This window comes from Galendromus occidentalis, unplaced genomic scaffold (genome assembly GCF_000255335.2).
Source record: "Galendromus occidentalis unplaced genomic scaffold, Mocc_1.1 scf7180000077525, whole genome shotgun sequence".
In the NCBI taxonomy this organism is placed as follows: domain Eukaryota; kingdom Metazoa; phylum Arthropoda; class Arachnida; order Mesostigmata; family Phytoseiidae; genus Galendromus; species Galendromus occidentalis.
The window spans coordinates 7,839-27,406 of record NW_003805513.1 but is presented as its reverse complement, the minus strand read 5'-3'; the positions used below and the strand labels follow the sequence as shown (position 1 = coordinate 27,406).

Below are 19,568 nucleotides of genomic sequence, written 5' to 3'. Positions count from 1 at the left end.
GTTGCTCAAATCTCCCGATCCTGCAGTACTGCGAGTACTAACGGAATAGAGCTCCAAAAAACTTGTTTATACGATGCCCTACGCAGCGAGAAGCTCTTTACGCCGAGAGGAACGACGGAGGTATCGATCGGTGCCAATGAGTCGATAGACGGCGCAAATCAGCGAACAACTGTAAAAAGACCACGATGTATCCAAGCCTAGGAGGTTTTCGCACGAGTTCGGCGAACGCCGACGAGCCTGCGGAGAGCAAGCGGAAAGGTGGGAAGGACGAAGGCAATGAAACGAAAATCGATAATCAATGCGACCTACACGGCTTGGTCTAATAGAGCAAGTGAAGACGCTTAATGAACGCCTCGGGCTACGCACATAGTCGGCCGTCGACGGTCCGTCTCTTGGTAGTTGCGTCCGTTGGCCGCCCGGTCGCTTGAGACGTCAAGTGCCGAGGAACACAGGCAAGGGGCTCGCGGACAAGCAGACGGACGCAGTGTACAGATGCCGGACCGTCGTCGTCGAACTCACGATGGTGGCCGACGACAGGGGTAATGAAGATGAGAGCAAGGAAGCCATCGGCGATTCTCTTCATCTTGACAAAAGTGTACACAGTCGACAACGAATTGAAGCACCGTTCGTTTGAAGGCCCTCGTCGTATACTACTAATACTTCTCTGGTCAAGCGAGCTTCCGTGTTGGGACCCACGCAAGGCTCGGGAACGTAACACAAGATTCGCTTTGCAGATTCCTAAAGGAATGGCATGCGGCTCTTCTTGCTCCTGTGAATGCTCCGGAGGCGAGCATCGGATTTGTGTCTCGAAAGATATCGAAAAACCGCTCTGAACTCCGAACAGACCCCGTGGAACGGATGCTCGCAGTCTATGCGCCGACATGAGAGGCCCTGAGCACGACGGCTATTCTCCGAGATGGACCTTCTTCTCGGAAGCGAGGGACTCTGAACGGCGGACTTGCACGTGGCGCGTGTTCTGCGGGGCTCCGATTGGATATCTGACTTCAAACGAAGCAGCACCGGTCAGAATAATGAACCGCGTAAAAGGAGCGAGGGGACAGGATAACTTGAAGGTTACGATGTGAACGAAGTTTCAAGTCGGGTTGATAAGCCTTTCGTCCGTCGTGCCGTTCTCGGTCGTGTATGGAAATTACGGGGGCTCTGCGGAATTCAAAGGATAGGGCCGCCATAAGGGAACACGTGTATGTAGGTCGATGGGTCGGTCGGTCGGTCGGTCGTCGGACAACGTTCTTCAGAAATGAGATTTCTCCATGGTTTCAGTGAATCCAAAGAAACCCGATGCGAAACCTGACTCGTTACACTACGAACTCGAACCGAGCGCAGGGGACGGGAGATGACTGCTTTGATTCGAACAGAGTCGGCTGCGATCCTTTTCCTTGCTGGCAGGATCAGAGAGAGCTCGTGAGGTATTTCGTCCCATTCAGCTCGCTCTCTTTGAGCCCGTCGACGGTTGATTTTGAGCGACGGTGAATTCCTCGGATGAAACAATTGGGATGCTGGGATGGATTCGAAGCATTCTCGGCCGCCCGAAAGAGATTTATCCTCTCCGAGAGGTACGTAGGTTGGTAGATAGGTAGCGAGGGAGGGATGGACGACAGCGATACGGTGAGAAGCGAGATGGGACAGAAAAACTCGGGACGCAAGTTCACTTTGAAGCCACTCAGTCAGCAACAGTCCGTCCGTCCGTTCATCCATCCATCAGTCCTGCCGGCCGAGCGTCTCTACATTCGTGGGTCGCAGTGAGCTCACCTGGGAACCGTCAGAAGTGAAACGGGAAAGAGTCTCAGTTCGTTGAGAGAAATAAATCAGGCCGGTACTCTCGTTCTGAACTCGAGACGGACTCACGGAACAGCCAGCCCTCGGGATTGCTGGATTGTGCCGTTGAATGGAGCTGTCCGAGGATCAAGTTGCCTCCCGGGCGAAACTACCTCAGGAGTATTTCTTGAGTCCTTCCCTCAGTGGGTTCTTCGTAGAGCGTTCTTCTGCTGCTTCAACCCGCCGAGGGTTTTGGGCGAGACGGTGCAAACGACTCCTCACAGGAGCGCACCTCGGAGGTGTGATTCCACTTGACAGCGCTGAAACGATTCACTTGTTTGATCGCTCACAAGCTCACCGGTGAAAGGGAGATATCCCTGGAAGCTGAATGGATTGACGAACACAGCCCGCTCGGCATTTTAACAGGGAGCCGGGAAACCAGAAAAACGTGGAACGACCCGATAATGGAGTGGAGCTCTCACCCTCGTCGTCGTCCGGGATGTAACGACCGACCGATTCAAGAAAAAAGACGGCAGAGGCAAGAGAAGAAAAAAGCCTGCAGCGCAAGATCATCAGTGTGGTGCAGTGCACGGCGGAGGCGGCGGAAAACAGGCGCTGACGGTGGGTGCCAGTGGCGGGCTGCATTCAATTTCCATTGGCTTCGTTGCCTCAAAAAGGAGCTACCGACGCCACAGCACCAAACGACGTCTCCAGGGGCCGTCGGAAAATGCTGAGAGATAAAGGAAGAAGCGAACCCGTCGACCGTGCCTCTCGCTATCCCTCTCGTCCTGAACGCGTCCTCAGGACTCTGTGTTCCTGCGACTCCCGAACCCGACGATTCGAGTCAGTGATTTTTTTCGTGGCAATAATCGACGCAGTTAGACTTTGATCCTTGTCTTGGCTGTGCCACTCATTTGCTCTTCCGGATTCGCTGGAAGCTCTTCGGACCGGGAAACTCGAGACATGGAAGTTTAGAGAGAGCATTGGAGTTGCCATGACGACAGTTCTCTGCGGCTACCTTTCACAGCTGGTTCTTCCCAAACGGGACTCCCCGACTGCCAGCTGTGAACTCTCCGAGAAATCGGAGGAGGCCATCACGCGGAAAAATCATCTAACCCTCAAAGGTTTCGATAGTTGAATTTTTCCCCGTTTTCCGAATCTCCTTTCCCATCGGGATGCTCCTCTTTCGGGAAACGGTAATGCCACCTTGAGGTTCACGTCCCTCGCGACGACCGACAAGCGCGATGATGAGAGACAAATAATTCCTCCTGTGAGTCAGAAGAGCTCGCTCGATACTCATCGAGCATATCACATGGAACGCTGAAAACGCTCTGCGTGTACGAGCTCGATCGGACGGAGAATCGACGCTCGTCGCTCGGGATACCCAGCGGACATCTATAGGTGGCGGGGAAGGTTCAGAGCGAGAAGAATAGGGACGGATATCGCCATCGGGGACCTGTAGAGCCAGGGAAACCTAAGGAATCGACAGAGCAAAGAAAAGCGGACGACGACCGCCTTTGTCCTTCAGAGAGCAAGTCCTTTTCAATTACTGCTCGAAGTTCCGTCACCGTTGGACACGAAGAAAGTGACAATAATCGTTCGGTCGCCTGTCCACTTACTCTGACATCCTAGCGAGATACCGCTCTCGGAACGAACGAGCGATGCTTGAGGTTCCGTCATTTCGAATATGGAAATGAAAGGAACGTTTCCTGGAAGTGCGCAGCCATCACGAGAAAAAGGCGGCCAGTCCCAAGCCCCGTAGGAGTTTCTCCCCCCCTCCCTCCACCGGCCACAACAGGGGAATGAACTCTTTTGCTCGGAACGGTCTCACGCTGAAAACTCAGCGAACAATCGGCAGCCGAGCTCCCTCTGTCTCTCTCCCGCTCCAGTCGAGTGGGACAGTGAAAAGACCACGAAGAAGTTCTTTTTTCTGGTCCTTTGAGTTTGCTAATCGTGCCGTAACGTACGATCCGTAGGGAGATCTGTGAGTGCCCATGAGAGCGGCGCTGCTCGCAGTACCACCGTCGGCGACGTCGAGCTCGCAGCTTGGAGAGTTTCTTTCCCGGAGACTTCGACGATCGGCCACATGGCGGCGTGAATATCACTTCGACCTCGAGTTTGTCTCTAGCTCCCGCTCCTCGTACGGAGGCCTCGCCCATGGCTCGGACCATATCTTGGGAGTTATCCGGCCGGTGGGGGAGTTGGAACAGCTTACCGATTCAACGACGTTTTCTGAGAGTTGCCGTTCGATTCTGAGAAAAGGTCCTCAATGTCTCGAGCCCGTACGCCAAAGCGATTTCGGAGCGACGCCAAATCCGCCGTATTATTGTTTTGCCATCTGGACCGGTCTCCCAAGAAAATACAGTTCTATTTCTACGTAGCGGAGGAACGAATGCGGCGGAATCGATGGCAGTGATTCCATCCTTATGTTTGGAACGGCGACGGAAAATCCGATTCGCTCCGAGAAACAAACCTGGCTGAGATTACGCTCTCACGTGGAAGTACAGCCGAGTAGATGCCGGGATACTATGTGTCGGGGTATGAACGAGCCAGCTGTCGTTATAAAACCCCGAGTAACTGATGATGATCGTAGGGTTTGATTACGAGAGCATAGTAGTGAAGACGCCACAAAGGGGGACGACGACGAGAAGCGCTGCGAGAGAGATTGCGTGTTGCGTCTGTCCCCTTCCATGTTTCGGATGCGGGGAATTCTTCCATCAGAAGCTGTTTCCGGCGAGCTCTCACCATCAGCGGCGGAATTCGCTCAGATGTATGGATATAACGGGGTGTCTGGAAGGTATCATACGGAGACAAATCGTTCATTCCGTTCCCTGTCACGGAATACCCCGCGAGATATGTATGTGACAATTAGCAGACAACCGCAATGTTCTTACCTGGACAGCAGCAGCAGCAGCAACAACAATAATAACTAGATTACAACGACGGGAGTAGCGAAGGGAACCTTTGATCTTGTCCCTCGCCCTCTCGGACGCAAGATAAACATGTCGTTCCGTTCTCTCGGAGCTTCCGAAGGTGAACCCGCAAGATGGCTGCGCGTAATCGAAGACGAATCTTCGCGGAGGACGGCGACTCGGGGCTGCGGCCGCTTTCGAAAGCTGGTCTCGTCGAAACACCGGAGACTTTCAGCTCTTTGTTCGGTGGCCGTATTCGCTGCTCGTTTCGTCGTCCCGAGGATCGTTGTAAGATCCGATTGAGGATTAGGACGGCAGGGGGATTGCGACAAAAGCTCGACGTTCGTAAAAGTTGAGCCTGCCTCTACGCTTTTGAAACGAATATCTATATATATATTGTATGAATATGAATGAATGTAAAATAAATCGTATTCACCCTGCCGCACGTCGACATTGTCACCAAGGCGGATGATCCCAGTGGCTGCTTTTACGGTCTTCATCGCGGATTGCACGCGGCCGTGGTCTTCAGGGTACTGGTTGTTCGAGGGAGCGCTGCTTGATCGCACATCGAGGGAGTCGGTCGTCGGCCGTACGTCCTCTCCTGGCCGTCTGCCCGCTCGCCTTTATGCTGCGTCACGGTGATCGATTATCCCTCGGCAGGATGTGCTCTCATGTATATGAGCCACAATTCTGTCCTCGGATTGGCTCAATTAGGTAGCTTCTTCCCTCCTCCCGTCGAACGCTTCGCGTGACGGATGATGGTGAATGAATCGTTGCAAAACGGAATATGTTCCCAACTCCGCAATTATCGAACGATGTACGACGGAGAATTGTCGACCGTGAGCTGAGGAGGAAAAAATGCCCCCTCCGAATACTCGCGTCCGAGTCCGATCCTGTATAAGAGTTTGTCATTACCTCGGCGTCCAGTCGGTCGGGTTCTGAACTCGAAATAGATAGAGCAGAAGGAATCGGTTCCCGAGCTCGGGGTAGTTTCGATTCGCCGACCGCTGGCAAACAGTAGGAGGCGGGATTGGAAACGACGAGAGTCCCGGTACTCGAGTCGCAAGTCTTATTTGATTCCTTGGAAAAGTACGAACTGATCCCGCCGGTCGCGTTGTCTTTCATTCTGTCGTCTCCGACTTCGTCTCGTTCCGGCCCCGTCTCGTTTTCCGCCTGCCTTTGCTGCCGCTCTCAGGAGAAGCCGAGGAAATAGCAAGAAACTCCAATCAAAAATGGCGACCGTGGATGCTGCGGAGCTGAAAAATATATTTCTGCTTTTCTCCTTTCAGTACATCTTTCAAATCAGCTACCGAAAGGAGGGATCTCGCATGTACGAATTGAAGGCCGAGACCGAACAGGAATGCAACAACTGGGTTCAAGCCATTGACGCTGCGAGGTATGTCTCCTTTTTACAATTTTCTCTGTTTCTCTAGATCCCCCTCGACCGTGTTCCTCGCACGCTCACCCGGAGCAGCGTCTTTCACATTTTGTCGCTTTCTGTCCTGAAGCAGCTCCTTTCATCTTTTCGTTGTCGTGTCGCCTGTATGTTCAAAGGCTCTTCTCGCTGCGTATGTCGCTTGTGCGAGAGCATGCTTGCAAATGGCTTAATTACGCGTTTCATGCCGCGGTGCTTTCGACCCCGGCTGTAGGAAGTTCTCGCCAGCTCCGTATGTGAAGCACGTATTCATTTGCCTGTATTCAGGAAGACTGACTTGACTCTGTTTGCATGGATACCAGTGGGCGCGAAACGGCCGTATACACAAGGGGATTCGGGATTTCCGCTCGGGAGCATTCCATGTTTAGCTGACGCATGAACGTTCGATCGAGCGTCTCGTCTCGCGAGCTTCGAAATCTTCTAGCCCCTCGCCTAGCAAGCAATCTCAACCTCGATCCCGTCACTGAATATCGGCTATGTCAAGTTCTCACCTACTGACATTCCCCTTCCAGTTTCAGCAAAATGGTTCTTCAGAAGGAAGAACTTGAGCAAAAACATCTACATCTCGTACAAATAGTGGAAAGTGAAAAAACTGCAAAGTGGCAATACACTCAACAATGCGAGGAGCTCACTGTCGAAATCAAGAAGCTCCGAGCCGAGGTGAGCGACTTTTATTTCCTCCTTCCCGAAACTACGATTTCCTTCACATACTCCTGGGCTGAACTCCGGGTTGGGATTCATCCAGAACTATCTTCGAAAAGTTCGCCGTAGTTCTTCTTGGGCGCCCTTGGGGATCTGCTCCGTGAAGAGTAATCTATCTCGATTTTTTCGAGTCGGAGTCCCTCTGCCAAGGATTCCATGAATTCTTCTGAGTGAGAGCTCAAGCGGCACTCCGCGTAACGACGTGATTCGGGAACCTTGCGGGTGAGAGCTCGCTCGGCCTCGCTTGTGTATGAATGTACGAGCATTGTTCGTCGCCGATTCCTTCCAAAACATTTATTTTCTTCTTGCCCTGCAATTCGAAAACGATGGCGCGCAACATTAAATCCAATTTCCGAAACACGCCCGCCTTCCGGGTCGAACCCAACGCATACACTTTACGGTCGGGATGGTTCGGGAATCGGGAATATGAAGCAGAGAAGAAAAACAGCGGAGAGACCAACCACAGAGGAAGAAGATTCAGAGGTCTGTGGGAGAGAGAGGGAGGCTAGGCATTCTAGTGATGTTCTGACGAGGAGTCGCTTGCGGTTGTCAGCTCCAGCGGCTCCCACCAAGGAAAAACACTGCAGAGCAGGGTAGGCAGAAAATCAAACTCCGCAACATTCACCCTGAGTTCTTCATTCTCCGGGATTCTCATTCGAGACAAAGCGGAGAACCGAACAATAATCCTCAGGATATTGGGAGTCCCGAGGTCGGACCAATGGTTAAGGCTTCACAAGTTTTCACATCAGTCCCAAATCACGATCGATTCTGTCTCGGAACGGGCAGCATTTCCCGTATTGAGGGACAGGGTCTGGAGGGACGAAAAAAAAAGAATCCTCATGAGGGTTGATGTTCGGTGGGCATAGATCAAAGCCTACGGCGGAATAAATCGTGTGAATCGAGGATTGCTGACCGCTATTCGGTGCTTCCCGGGTCCTCGGAGCGTAACTACTACACGAAGATCAGAGTTCGCTTCCTACAGGACCCACCCGATTTTTTCCTTCCACGCCTCGACCGAGGGACCTAGTGGTTTTAATTATCGATTTTAGCGCCTCTCAGCAGATAAGCTGACGAGGTTTCCTAGAGGGGATTAGGAGAAACTCAAGGAGAGCAGTGGGTTTTTTGCCCTAGAACGAGCGGCACCATGAAGACCCATCGTGTGGTTCACCTCGGACTTGTCTGAATGAGATTATCTAGCCCGAAAAAAGTGTCACCCTCCTCGCATTACGCCCCGCGTGGAACGAGGGCGGGAAGACGGAGGGAAGGATCAGCCGCATTCGTGTGCTCTTTTCCATCCATTTTCTCTCTCTCTACGACGGGAACGCTTCTGGAAAAGCGTACGAAATCTCCCGATCTCAACAAGGGTTTCGAATCTCTGCAGCGGCGATTCTCACCAGGGGGAATCGATCCCTTCCCCGACTTATTCATCCCAATGAATCCGCATTTCCTAAAAACCCGGGAGGATCGTCGAGACCTTCGGACTAAATGGAGATTCATGTCCAGTATTCGGGAGGCCGCGAACAGGGGAGAAATCTCCATGTCATCTGAGGCGGCGCCAGCGTCGCGTCGCCGGTCGGACCTGTCGCAAAGGGACCCCCCCCCCCTCCGGAGTCTGACTCGGGGCGACTCGCAGAGATTTTCGGAGGTAGAGACGAAGATACGCGCGCATCTGTTCCGGAGTTCCGTTCGTTCTGACAGCCGGCAGCGGAGCCCGGCTTGGGTGACTCGAAACAGACGGCGCGCGTCGTACAGGAACTCTTAAGGTGGAACCTGTCTCAGCGTGTTCCCCGATGCACTTTGCACGGGTCTCTAGGTCTCCAATTGTGCTTTATTGGCAGAATGTCTAGACATTCTGCATATGAGTTCGTTCACGCCCGGCACCCAGTTCCGGAGGAACGGCGCATAGCGGGAGGGTTGCGGGAGACGCTTTCGGCACACTGAGCTCACGAGAGAGGAGTGGGTTTTTCGATAAGTTCACCAAATCCCATACGCACCGATGCCGACATTAGGCAAGACGGCCGGGCCTCCGGAGAGATCGTCAGTGTTATCGGTAACACATTGTCTAGCTCCCGAGATTCTCGACAGTTGACGTCGCGTCAAGACGTACTCTATATGTATGTGAGGTTTGCTACCAAAGCCACGATGAGCGTTCGCGCGTGCCCCTCCCATGCATAATGCATCTTCTATATAATAAAAATGCCACCTCATACTCCAAGCAGTTGCTTCTCTCAGGTGCATATATTCGCTCGTTTCCTCCCGTCTGCATTCGTCCTGCTTGCGGGTTCAACTTCTTGGACGCTGAATAATTGTTCCTGTAATCTCCGTGGCCCCGTCACGTAATTCCGAAGGCACCAGAGAACCGGAATTCCCATATATTTTTAATTCTGCTTCCGTGATGCCGAACGATTCGGGGCGTCGCCGCGTGTCCTGAATTCATCGGGCTTTGGAGTTTTTCAATAAATCTTCGACGAAAATCCTCGAGGAAACCCTCGTGGATTGAGAGGCTCGTTTTCGGCTTAACGATTCCCCGACTGACTCTGATAATGCTAATTTCAGCTCTGCACGTTGAAAAAGGAGTGGCGTCTTACCCCAAGCAGACCGATGATCCTCGCAAGTGACGGCACACCGGCACTTGCTACGAGCGAAGAGAGCGAGGAGATCAAGAAGATCAAAAAAGTGCAGAGTTTCTTCCGAGGTTGGTTGTGCCGCCGTCGATGGAAGCAGATTGTGGCGGAGTACATAAGCTCGCCACACGCCGAAAACATGAGAAAACGAAACTCGCTCGTGTTCCGCATGGTACGTATCTTCTCGTTATCATCCACGAGGATAACTCCGGGAGTTCCTCATCGACGACGCGAGCTCCGGCTCGCTCGATAGATCCCGCAGCCCGGCCCCGTGGATTCTATATTTTCCCACGTCCGAATCGATACGAGGACGAGTTTCCTTTTCTGGCGAGAAGACGTTCGTACGTTTCGCATCAGTATTAGTCCCTGAGCCGACGCCGTCGTCCAACGAATGCGATACTCGCAAGACAGACAGGCCGAGCTGACAAGAATCAGCCAGGCGAATCGGCTGCTGTGCAAGAGATACCTACCATACGCGCCGCGGCGTCCGCTCTTTGCTCCTCCTCATTGTAGGACCGCCGAGCGCTAGCGGGCATAAAACAGCAGCAGCAGCAGAAGTCACATCCAGGCAACGTCTGCCGACTTGCTTAGTTTTTGTTCTCGTCGTCTTCAGCGTTGTCTTTACCAAGTCGGTTTTCCATATCTATATATATAAAATTGAATGTCCACTTTTCTGTCATGGTCGCCTATTCTTGGAAACTAAAGGTAGCTTAGTCTTGGAATTTGTCGTGACGAGGCACGTAGTACCTGGGAAGGTTTTAAGCCTATCAGATCCGAGAAGAACGGACCCTTTTTCCGTCATTCAGTCATTTCGTGTTTCAAATTGCCTCTTGGGGGAGCTTCGTTATTTTTCGTTTCGCGCTCTTTCGTTTAACATCGTTATTTTTTGATGACATTCCATGAATTCGATCGGAATCGGACTCCGGAATAATCTCTGATCTCGCTCCTTTGGGAAGACATTAGCTGTCGGTGCCGCAGGTGCTCTTAAGGTTTGTGATGAGTCCAGCTCAGTCGGGATATCCGATGTCTAAGCTGAGACTCTAACAGTTTCTTTCGTGTTCTCTCCGAAGCGTCGAGGGGCTTTCGACGGTGTTGTCGGCCTGGCTGCAGCTTGACAAAATATGGCACTCGCGAGCGCGTTTGACAGAGGATGAGGATCGTCGAAATGCGAAACTGGAAGTAGACCGTTTGCGGCATTCGAGGACACGAGTTAATGAAACGAATGAGCGAAGACCTGCGCGCTTGGATGGGGTCCAATCTCATACTCTCCAAATCCATTCCGAGGAAACGGAGGACGAACGGGTGGAAAGATTGTTGGCTGATAGAGCCCGGCATGTTCAGGTCAGGCGTAGCATACATAATGATTTGAACCTTGCGGCTTTTGAGTATGACCCTGGTATAGATTACAGCAAGCATCGTGGTGTGAATATAGGAAGAATGGATCAGGTATGTTATTTCTGCCGAGCACTCAAATTTGCTAAAGAGACCCCAGGCATGTGCTGTGCGGGAGGAAAAGTCAAGTTGCCTGAATTGTGTCCGCCGCCTGAGCCCTTAGCGACGTTAATATCTGGGAGCACGAATCAGTCAAGACATTTTTTGAAAAACATTCGAAAGTATAAGTCATGTTTCCAAATGACATCATCCGGAGCGACGGAAATCATCCGAGACAATTATATGCCCACCTTCAAAGTGCAAGGTCAGGTATATCATCGCGCTGGGTCTCTCTTGCCGCTACCGGGGGCTGATCACCAATTCCTTCAGATTTATTTCATGGGCGACACAAACGAGCAAATCGATCAGAGGCGTCGTTTCAACAGTGGAACAATCCGTGAGATTGTTGCAGATTTACAGGACATGCTGCGTCGGCACAACGAATTAGTACGAGTGTTCAGATCTTCTCTTGAGCTCATGCCGACAGATGACTATGTGGTTGTTATCAAAAAAATGTTAAATTGTTCTTTCTTGGTGAATTTTTATCAAGTGGTGAACAGGGGCGCGGCACAGCGCGCGGGTCGCGCTGTGCATATCCATTATGAACCGACGATTGAATCAACTCGGATTGTTCGCAACTGATAGATCAGGAAATAGAATTTCTGATCCTGATATTGACCGCGGAAGGAACTACAATGCTCAGGATTTAGCCTTATTCGTGGAAACCAATCTCCCGAAATTGTTACCGGAACAACGTGATGTTCACGATACGCTCGAGGAAGCAATTAGGATGCGTGAAGGAAGGTTCTATTTTCTAGATGCACAAGGGGGGACAGAAGAAACCTCCTTTTTATCGCTTCGCTTGGCGAGAATTCGATCTCAGGGTAGGCTTGCACTAGCAATGGCTTCATCTGGTATAGCGTAAAAAGCTATACGTATTTAATCGTTTAGAATAGGTCATATGAAGACTAGGTCCCTGTTCCGACGCTTTTTTTTATCGTTGTCATTTGTGAGGGATTCTTTGACTTATGTAGTCTGTTCTTATAAATTGTTCCTTCTTGGTGAATTTTTATCAAGTGGTGCACAGGGGCGCGGCACAGCGCGCGGGTCGCGCTAGTACCTACATACATATATTCACGCTCGGCGGGAATTCCGAAGCAACACACTAAGAGCGAATGGAGCTCTCGGCAAGCTCCCTTGTTGTTGTGCTTTGTCCGCCCTAAGCCTACGAGGGATGCCATTGTTAGCCGCCCGGCTGCACAGCAGCGGCGCTCTCAGTCTATCAGTTGACTAGATAGCTGAGGCGAACGAAGTGGTGGTGGTGGCCGCGGCGACGACCGAAGCCACTCGCGGCAATAACAGAAGAAAAGGAAGAAGCACTACCTGACGAAGAGGAAACGACAGGAGCAAGAAGAGGAGGCGCCGCCGCCGCCGCCCATCCGTCCGTCTAAGTGCAAATGCTCCATTTAGCGGAGTGCAACAACAAGACGCTCCTGACCGGTGATCCCTGAGTTCACCTGAGCCCTTACCTCATTTCTGAAACCCCCTCTAGACGTAGGTTCTGTCCTCGAGTCATTCGTCAGCTCACTTGAGCCTTCGTGTAGCTACTCCGATCGTTCTCGTATCACCGGTCTCGTTCCTCGGTGGCGGAGGAGTCTGTAGTGCACGGCGAGCTAACTTATTGAGTAGAGGAAAGTGAACAGCGCGAATTGTGGACGGAGGCGTTAATGTTTAACCAGCGCCACTGACGTCGGTCGACTGGATCCGGTGCGAAGGCTGAGAGTTGCCTCGGAATCAGCCAGCGCAGCAGAAACATTCGTGCTCCTACTCTCTCATTTGCAAGTAACGGGCCTTACCCTTACCTCGGAGCTCAAAAACAAGGTACCCGACGAGCTAGGCTTCCTGAGATCTTGCTGAATTTTTGTCGGAGCCCGCCCTCCGTTTTTTCATCGCCACCGACGAGCGATGATATTTCACTACGGTCTTCGATAAGCCTAAAATCTCCTGGAGGAACACGTCAAGCCTCCTGTAATTCTGTCTGTGATCGTCGGCCGGAGGAGGGCACCCTGGCTAGGATGAACAGGATCCATGGCGAGTTTTTCGGAAGTTGCTCGGCGGTCGCCTCGCTTCTCGGAGTAACATCGATCTCAGCGCGCGGGCCTTCCGGAGGAAACTGCTTGATCGGTTTTTCGCTCGGTCGACTCGTTGATAAAGGCGCACGAGAAATATCTCTCTCGGCCATTGTGAGAAGGCTACTTCCAAATCTGGATCGATTCCGGATCCTTCAAGCGGAGGAGCGTACGCGGTACGTCATCGGCCTGAGGTTCCTGGCTCGGTGTAGAATCCTGCGCTTGGTCAGCACTTCGGATTGAATTGTCCGGGAGGCGTTCATCTTCAACCCGGGCACGGATCGTCGTCACAACGAGTCGAACGGTCACAACAATTGAAAATATCAAGCGGGCCAACTGTCGCTGACGGATTGGAGGGCAGACAGGCCCATGGGGCACCAAAGGTTGCGTCTGTGGTTTTTGAGTGAAGGCGTTTAAATTCGTTATATGAAATCACTGAATGCTCAGGTTCGAGAATGCACTTGACAGATGTTTTCACGTTGTTGGCGGAGCCGAGCCCAGCTGAGCAGAGTGAAGGCAAAGCCGAAAAGCGGTTTTCGAGGGCGCTGAACGAAATCAGAGGAATGAAATTCCACTGCCCTCGCTATGCGCTAGCGTGAGGCGTAGAATCGACTGATAGAATCGTTCAAGCTGGCTCGGAACACGGTGAGGAACCGACAACGAGAGCTTGCAGAGGTACGAGTCAGCATGCCAATTTGCACATTTCTGCCCCCGGTAGGGTTAAGTCGACCCTTGTCGTGTGTCAAAGTCAAGCAAACGACAGCCATCCAAGCCGCCGAGACCGACAGGGAAGCAGCTCGAGAGCGCGTTTTCGAGGATGGTTTCCCTATTTTGTCGTGAGGGTTCGTACCTTTGGGAGAGCGGAACCGAGATAGAGATTCGATTGAGAGATGGATGGCTGCGTGGTAGGTGGGTCGGGCGCTTGGAGTGCGCGCGGGCTCATTCGAGCTCCGGACGCAGCGTTTTTCCATTGTGATCAGCTCGTTACTTGCGGTGACATCGCAGCATCCTCCGGGGCATCAGCCGGCGAGCAATTCAGCGGATGTCCTCGGATGACTACCTGCGGCTCTTGCGGCCCAGTCAGCTGATACTCCGCAAGAGCGGACTTGTTCAAATACGCTAAGGAGTGACGTGTCGTCGACGCCGTCTCCCCCTCTGCCGTCTATATTCATTCTGTCTGCGCGGCTTTTCACCTGTTCGCCCACTCGTCCCTGCCAGTCAGGTTGCAGGAGGCGGAGAGACCTGTCGTCGACTGGCATTGATCCCGAGGCACCGGCAAGCGGAGACGGCGGTTGATACGTGATGATGTGGAGATTTCGAGCTTCTCCCCGAACATTCATAGTAAAACATAGCCGGAAAAGGCGCTGCTTCTATACACAGGATCTCCCTTCTGTCTCGGGGCGCAGTCGCTGAAGTCCTCGTCCAAGTTCGCCCACTCGGATTCCTCTTACGATTTCGTCCGAGTCGATCAGAGGAGGAGGACGTCCATAGCATATTGCCGGGCTCTGATCGTGAAATGAACAAGAGTCATATCAGACACGGCGAAGATAGCGGAAGAGACAGTGAGACGAATAATTCACTACGCCGCCGCGTCTTCTGCTCACCTCGCATAGCAGCCCGCTCCACGAGATTTCCCGCTCCCGTGTACACGATGGCTCCTCAGGTTGAGCGTTTCCATCGAATGTCGTTGCTCCTCATCCCGTTCCTTCACTGGGGTTCCTGGTGCTTCGAGCGACGAAAGGAGAAACTTCACGCAAACAAATCCGACCGGGCACCACTAGTGGGCACCGACTTGATGGAATGTTGTGACAGCTGTTCGGGTTCTGCGGCCGAAAATATGCTCACTCACTCAGCTCTTAATGCTGTTTGTACTGTTGGTCTTAGAAGCCTAATTCAGCTCGCACGTCGAGGATCGCTCTCCATGCGAACATCTTTCACGTCGACGCGTCAGACTGACTCATCATAAATCGCGTGAACCTTCGGAGTCGACTGCCCATTGTTCGTCCCGAATCAGGATTATCAATTACCAGCCCTGGGGAACGCGGCCTTCGGCCGCGCTCCTTAATGTGGACTCAAACGGGAATCCCGAGCTGATTGCGCGGGTGAGAATTCGTAGGTTGAAGGCAGCGGCAAATCCACCGTCAGGAATTGCGGCGGTTTGTCGCGATGCGCTCAATTCCATGAGAAAAATGATTTCGTTGTTGGGCTTTGGCACTAACCACCTTCTGACGGTTTCTAAAACTCGTCGGCTCGCAATCTTCGTCATGAAAATCCGCCATAGATAATCCTGATGATATCACTATACAACCGGAAAAGTCTTGAACGCTATTCCGAACAGTCAATTGAACCCCCAAGATGAGCAAACAATCGATCGAGCAAATCTTGAACTCGAGCCTATTTCTGCGTAGATTCGCATTGGCGTCTCACAACGGAAACGGCCGCGCCGCCGCGGCGGCAAAGGAGACGGAGCGCAGAATTAAAATTGTCCGTCATTTCCATAGGGATTATCGGGTTTGAACTGATACTCCGGACGGAATGGGCCATGGGTCCTTATGAATATCTCCGTAAAAATTGGAATATTCCCGGAATGCTAGAAATGGAAAATTCACTCTTCGGAATATTCCCGGAATGCTAGAAATGGAAAATTCACTCTTCGGAATATTCCCGGAATGGTAGAAATGGAAAATTGACTATAGCGCAGAAAACGAACGCAGGCAGAACAGAACTCCGTCGCATTGGCGCGAGCGCAAGGGGCGACCGCGTCACGGTAGCGGCGGCAGATCGGGCGGAATTTCCAGATCATCAAGTAGATCTTTTTGAATAGATGCATAACTTCTGTGTCGAAATGAGGTTCGAGCTGGTGATGTGCTTTCAAGCAATGGGAGGGGGTGTCCGTGCTTCACAGACGTTTTGGTCGGAATCGGTGAGAATTTTTGTCTACAGACAGACAGAGTGACACACAGACTTAGCGTTTTATATATGGGGGGGATCAGCTACTCGGGAAAGTTCAAGAGTGACCGCTTCAGCCCTCATACGAAGCCGAAAGAGAGACACCGCGCTGATTGATAGGAATTATGATTAACCCGCTGAGAGATTTTTCTCCATGACGTCCGCTGCCGGGATATATCTCGATGAGCATATCCGGAAACTCAAAGAGCAGCATTAAAACTCCGTTGCTACGCGACACGAACAGCTCGATTGACACGCGAAGCGTGCCCCTTACCTTCTCATATTAGCGGTTTCCATATCGTGGTCAGGATCGGGAGCGAATCAAAAGTATCTCGATCCGGATTGGTTTCCGCGGATAACCCGGCCTGTGATGGTTATTCGATTCTACTTCTTACTAATGAATTCGGCTCCGTCCCCATTGCCCCCCGAGGGGCAATACCGGGCTAGCGCTGGCCGAGCCGAACGTCCAATAATTCTCGAATCGTGAGGGAATCCCGTGAGAAATTCCGTCTCTTCGAAAACTCGTAACGCATCTCATCCGACTGCGTCCGTTTGATGTCAGGCTCCTCCTGCCTGTCAACCGGGCCGATTGAGTCTGGAGGTAGGTATGTGTGCGTTTGTGTGAGCGTCTCGAGCCCTACTGCTTCCTTGCCGAAGCGGACAAGCCTGCGGCTACAAAAAGAGGAAAAACGACCGTCGGGGACGAACAAGTTGTTCTTGATAGCGGAAGAAAAAGGAAGGGAAGAGCACCGGCACGGCGAGTTCGGGAAACGCAGCAGAGTCAAACAGAACTGACTCAATTGAACTCTGCCGTCGCTAATGGCGTTTCGTTGTTTTCCGCATTTTCAGGTGGAGTCCGAAGAAGAGTATGTTGAACAACTTCAACTGCTTGTCTCCTGCTTCCTGAGACCGTTCAAAATGGCGGCAAGTTCCCAAAAACCCCCCTGTACTCACGACGAAGTTAGCTCCATTTTCCTGAACAGGTGAGTCAGACGTTCCGGAAGAGATCTCCGCTGCCTTTCCTCCATTTCGCTGTCGCTCTCTTCAGATTGGGTCGGATTTTTTCCTCTTCCCTCCACAAGCGGATGGCTATGAATGCAAGTGGATTCGAGTCACATGCGAATCGTCAGAAGCTGGTGATTCGTCAGGAAAGACACACGTGAAAGCCTCGCGGATCGCAATCCGGCTGCTTCCGGGAAAAGGAATTAAATCTCTCGCTGGCTTTATCCGCAGAGGAGACATTTTTCATGCTCCGAGTGCAGAGGCGCGGTCTCATGAAGAGAATGACCGGCTGGAGCGGAATATTCCTCTCTGACATCCGTCGGAGTGGTGAATCCCAACATTCAGAAGCACCTCTCCGTCTTGTCGTTGATCCCTTATTCATGCTGGTGAATGATTGCCACACGTAATACCGAATTCTGTCGCTCGAGCGAGGTATAGGTTGCTCTTTCTCGCGACTTCTGCTACGGCGAGCAAAAGGAGCAACGACAAGGACCTGAACCGAGAAACGCTGAAGTGAGTTCTGACTGGGAAGCACTGTCGAGCGCCACGACCGCGGTGATTATGTGCGTGCTTCACTCTCTGCATGTTCGGTGCCGCTTGCGCGCTCGCTCGCGGCCTGTTCTTACACTTGGTTTAACCGAGAGGGCTCAGCGCTAAGTGATGCAGACGCGGTAAAAGGATTCAAGGTTCAGCAAGTGCGGCCGACGTCGCTCGCCGCGGCAGGAGCAGCAGAAGCAATACCAGGTCCTAGCTAAGCCTCAACGACCGTCAGACCCGCGAGCGAGCGAGCGAGCAAGCAAGCGAGCGACCGACCAACCAGCTCAAATAAGTACGTTGACAGAAGCGGCGATAGCAGGAATTCAGCGTCGCCAATGCTCCCTCGGGTTCCAGTTTTTCCCTCAGTGGTTTTCTACCACGACCGATCCCCAAGGTGACCCTGGTTCCATTGATTTCCCATGATTACTTCATCCACCTACAGGGAATAGCGGCTCACCGTTCGCAGGAACTCTGACGGGCGCGGTGAGGAGACAGCCCTCAAAGAGCTGGAGATATGCCCACGCTCGATTAGTTCCGCAGCCGCATTTCACTTCAGCGGATTACAGATCTTTCTTTCAATCTTCCATTCAACTCATCTCGGCCATTGAATGCTCGAGCTGCCCCCTTCCTCTCTCCGTAGGATTGAGAGTCTCCGATGCCGTGTCTTCGGCGATTATTTGAGTCACGTCACTGATCGAGATAAATGCGTGCATAAATTATCACTATTGCGGAGCCGATTCCGTCATGGAGCTCATTCCCTCATGGGTGCGATGCGCCGCGCCGTGGTCCGGATCACGGCGCGGAGCCTCGACATCACCGGTTGATTGGATTCCTCCGGGTGCTCAATGACTCCTCGGTCGACAAGGAAGAGCGCTCCTCAGTTCAGTCGGATGCTTCGGTATCCGATTCGCGGACGTCGAAAGAATTTCTTTTTCCCGCGATGCATGCGTTCATACTCGATCGATCAAGAGAATTAGAGTTTGCAGCCTTGACCCGCCGCAAGTCGGTGGGAACAAGCGAAGCGAAAGTCCAGAGTGCGCTCGATTGCTCCGGTTGGGGAGCCTGGCTATCTTTCCTTTTTACGGGGACCGTCCTGCGTTGGTGAATATTCGAACAGTCCCCCTCCGTTCACCTCACTTGGCCTCTCCAATGAGCGTCTCATTAGGTCTCTCATCGCGGCCTTCGGAGACCCCGGTCGTGATCACGTTTGGAATTAATCATCCGGGATCGTCTTTCAAATGGTCTCGGTGCCGACCGCCTCGACATTCGGGGAAAGAACGACAGCGTCCCGAAAATTTTCCGTGCGCTGTCGGTGGTTTCGGATTCGGACTCAGAATTCCTTGCGAGCTGAGCAGTAGGGAATACATCGAGTTTCAGAATCCTGGTCTCCTGATTGTCGGGGTGCCGGAATCGAAAGTTTTCCGTTTTATCCTCTTAGAAAAACATGCTGATCTCGGCGACCAGTCCAGAGCTTCATTCAGACAATAACAGCCGGAAGCAACCAGAGAGTCTAATCTTTTGATCCGACCGTTCCAGTGAAACCCTGATGTTTCTGCATCAAATATTTCTTAAGGGTCTGACAGCGCGGATGGAAAGTTGGCCGACGCTGGTTCTTGGTAAGTGGATCGCCCGTTTCTAAAGTGTGCACTGGAATTGTCATTTTTTCAACTTCTACCCTAGCGAATTCTTCTATTCGTCATTACTCTCTCCGTGCTGAAAGAGCAGCTTACCGATCTTTAATCTTTTCCTCAGGATCCCTCTCTATTAGATTCTAGAGGGTATATCTATGTTTGTTCTCTGCTAAACTACTATGATCGTTTCTGATTCAAACTCAAATACGTACACCGTAGAGATTAGCACGTCCACGAATATTATAAGCAGAAAAGAAGCTCTTTAACATTGATTGCTCCTCTATTAAAATTCGCTGATTCCCTATACCACGATAGGATCGATCTTAAAACCCCGAGAAGCCGAACGCCGCACCGCTCAGTAATTTGTGGGCATAAAAAAGTTCCCTCTCGGAAGTTGGCTTCTTCAGAGCGGAAACCTCCCTCTCGCAGTTCGAAATTTC

The 19,568-nt window shown here is 52.1% G+C and overlaps 1 protein-coding gene across 1 annotated transcript; it reads left to right on the top strand.

The window, feature by feature from the left end:
* Positions 1-5,920: 5,920 nt before the first annotated feature.
* Positions 5,921-19,272, top strand: LOC100908471 (ras-specific guanine nucleotide-releasing factor 2-like). The gene is made up of 6 exons (XM_029112724.1): positions 5,921-6,084; positions 6,636-6,783; positions 9,382-9,621; positions 16,808-16,941; positions 19,034-19,113; positions 19,250-19,272. Exons 1-6 carry the CDS (start codon positions 5,921-5,923, stop codon positions 19,270-19,272), a joined length of 789 nt encoding a protein of 262 aa, XP_028968557.1.
* Positions 19,273-19,568: the final 296 nt, after the last annotated feature.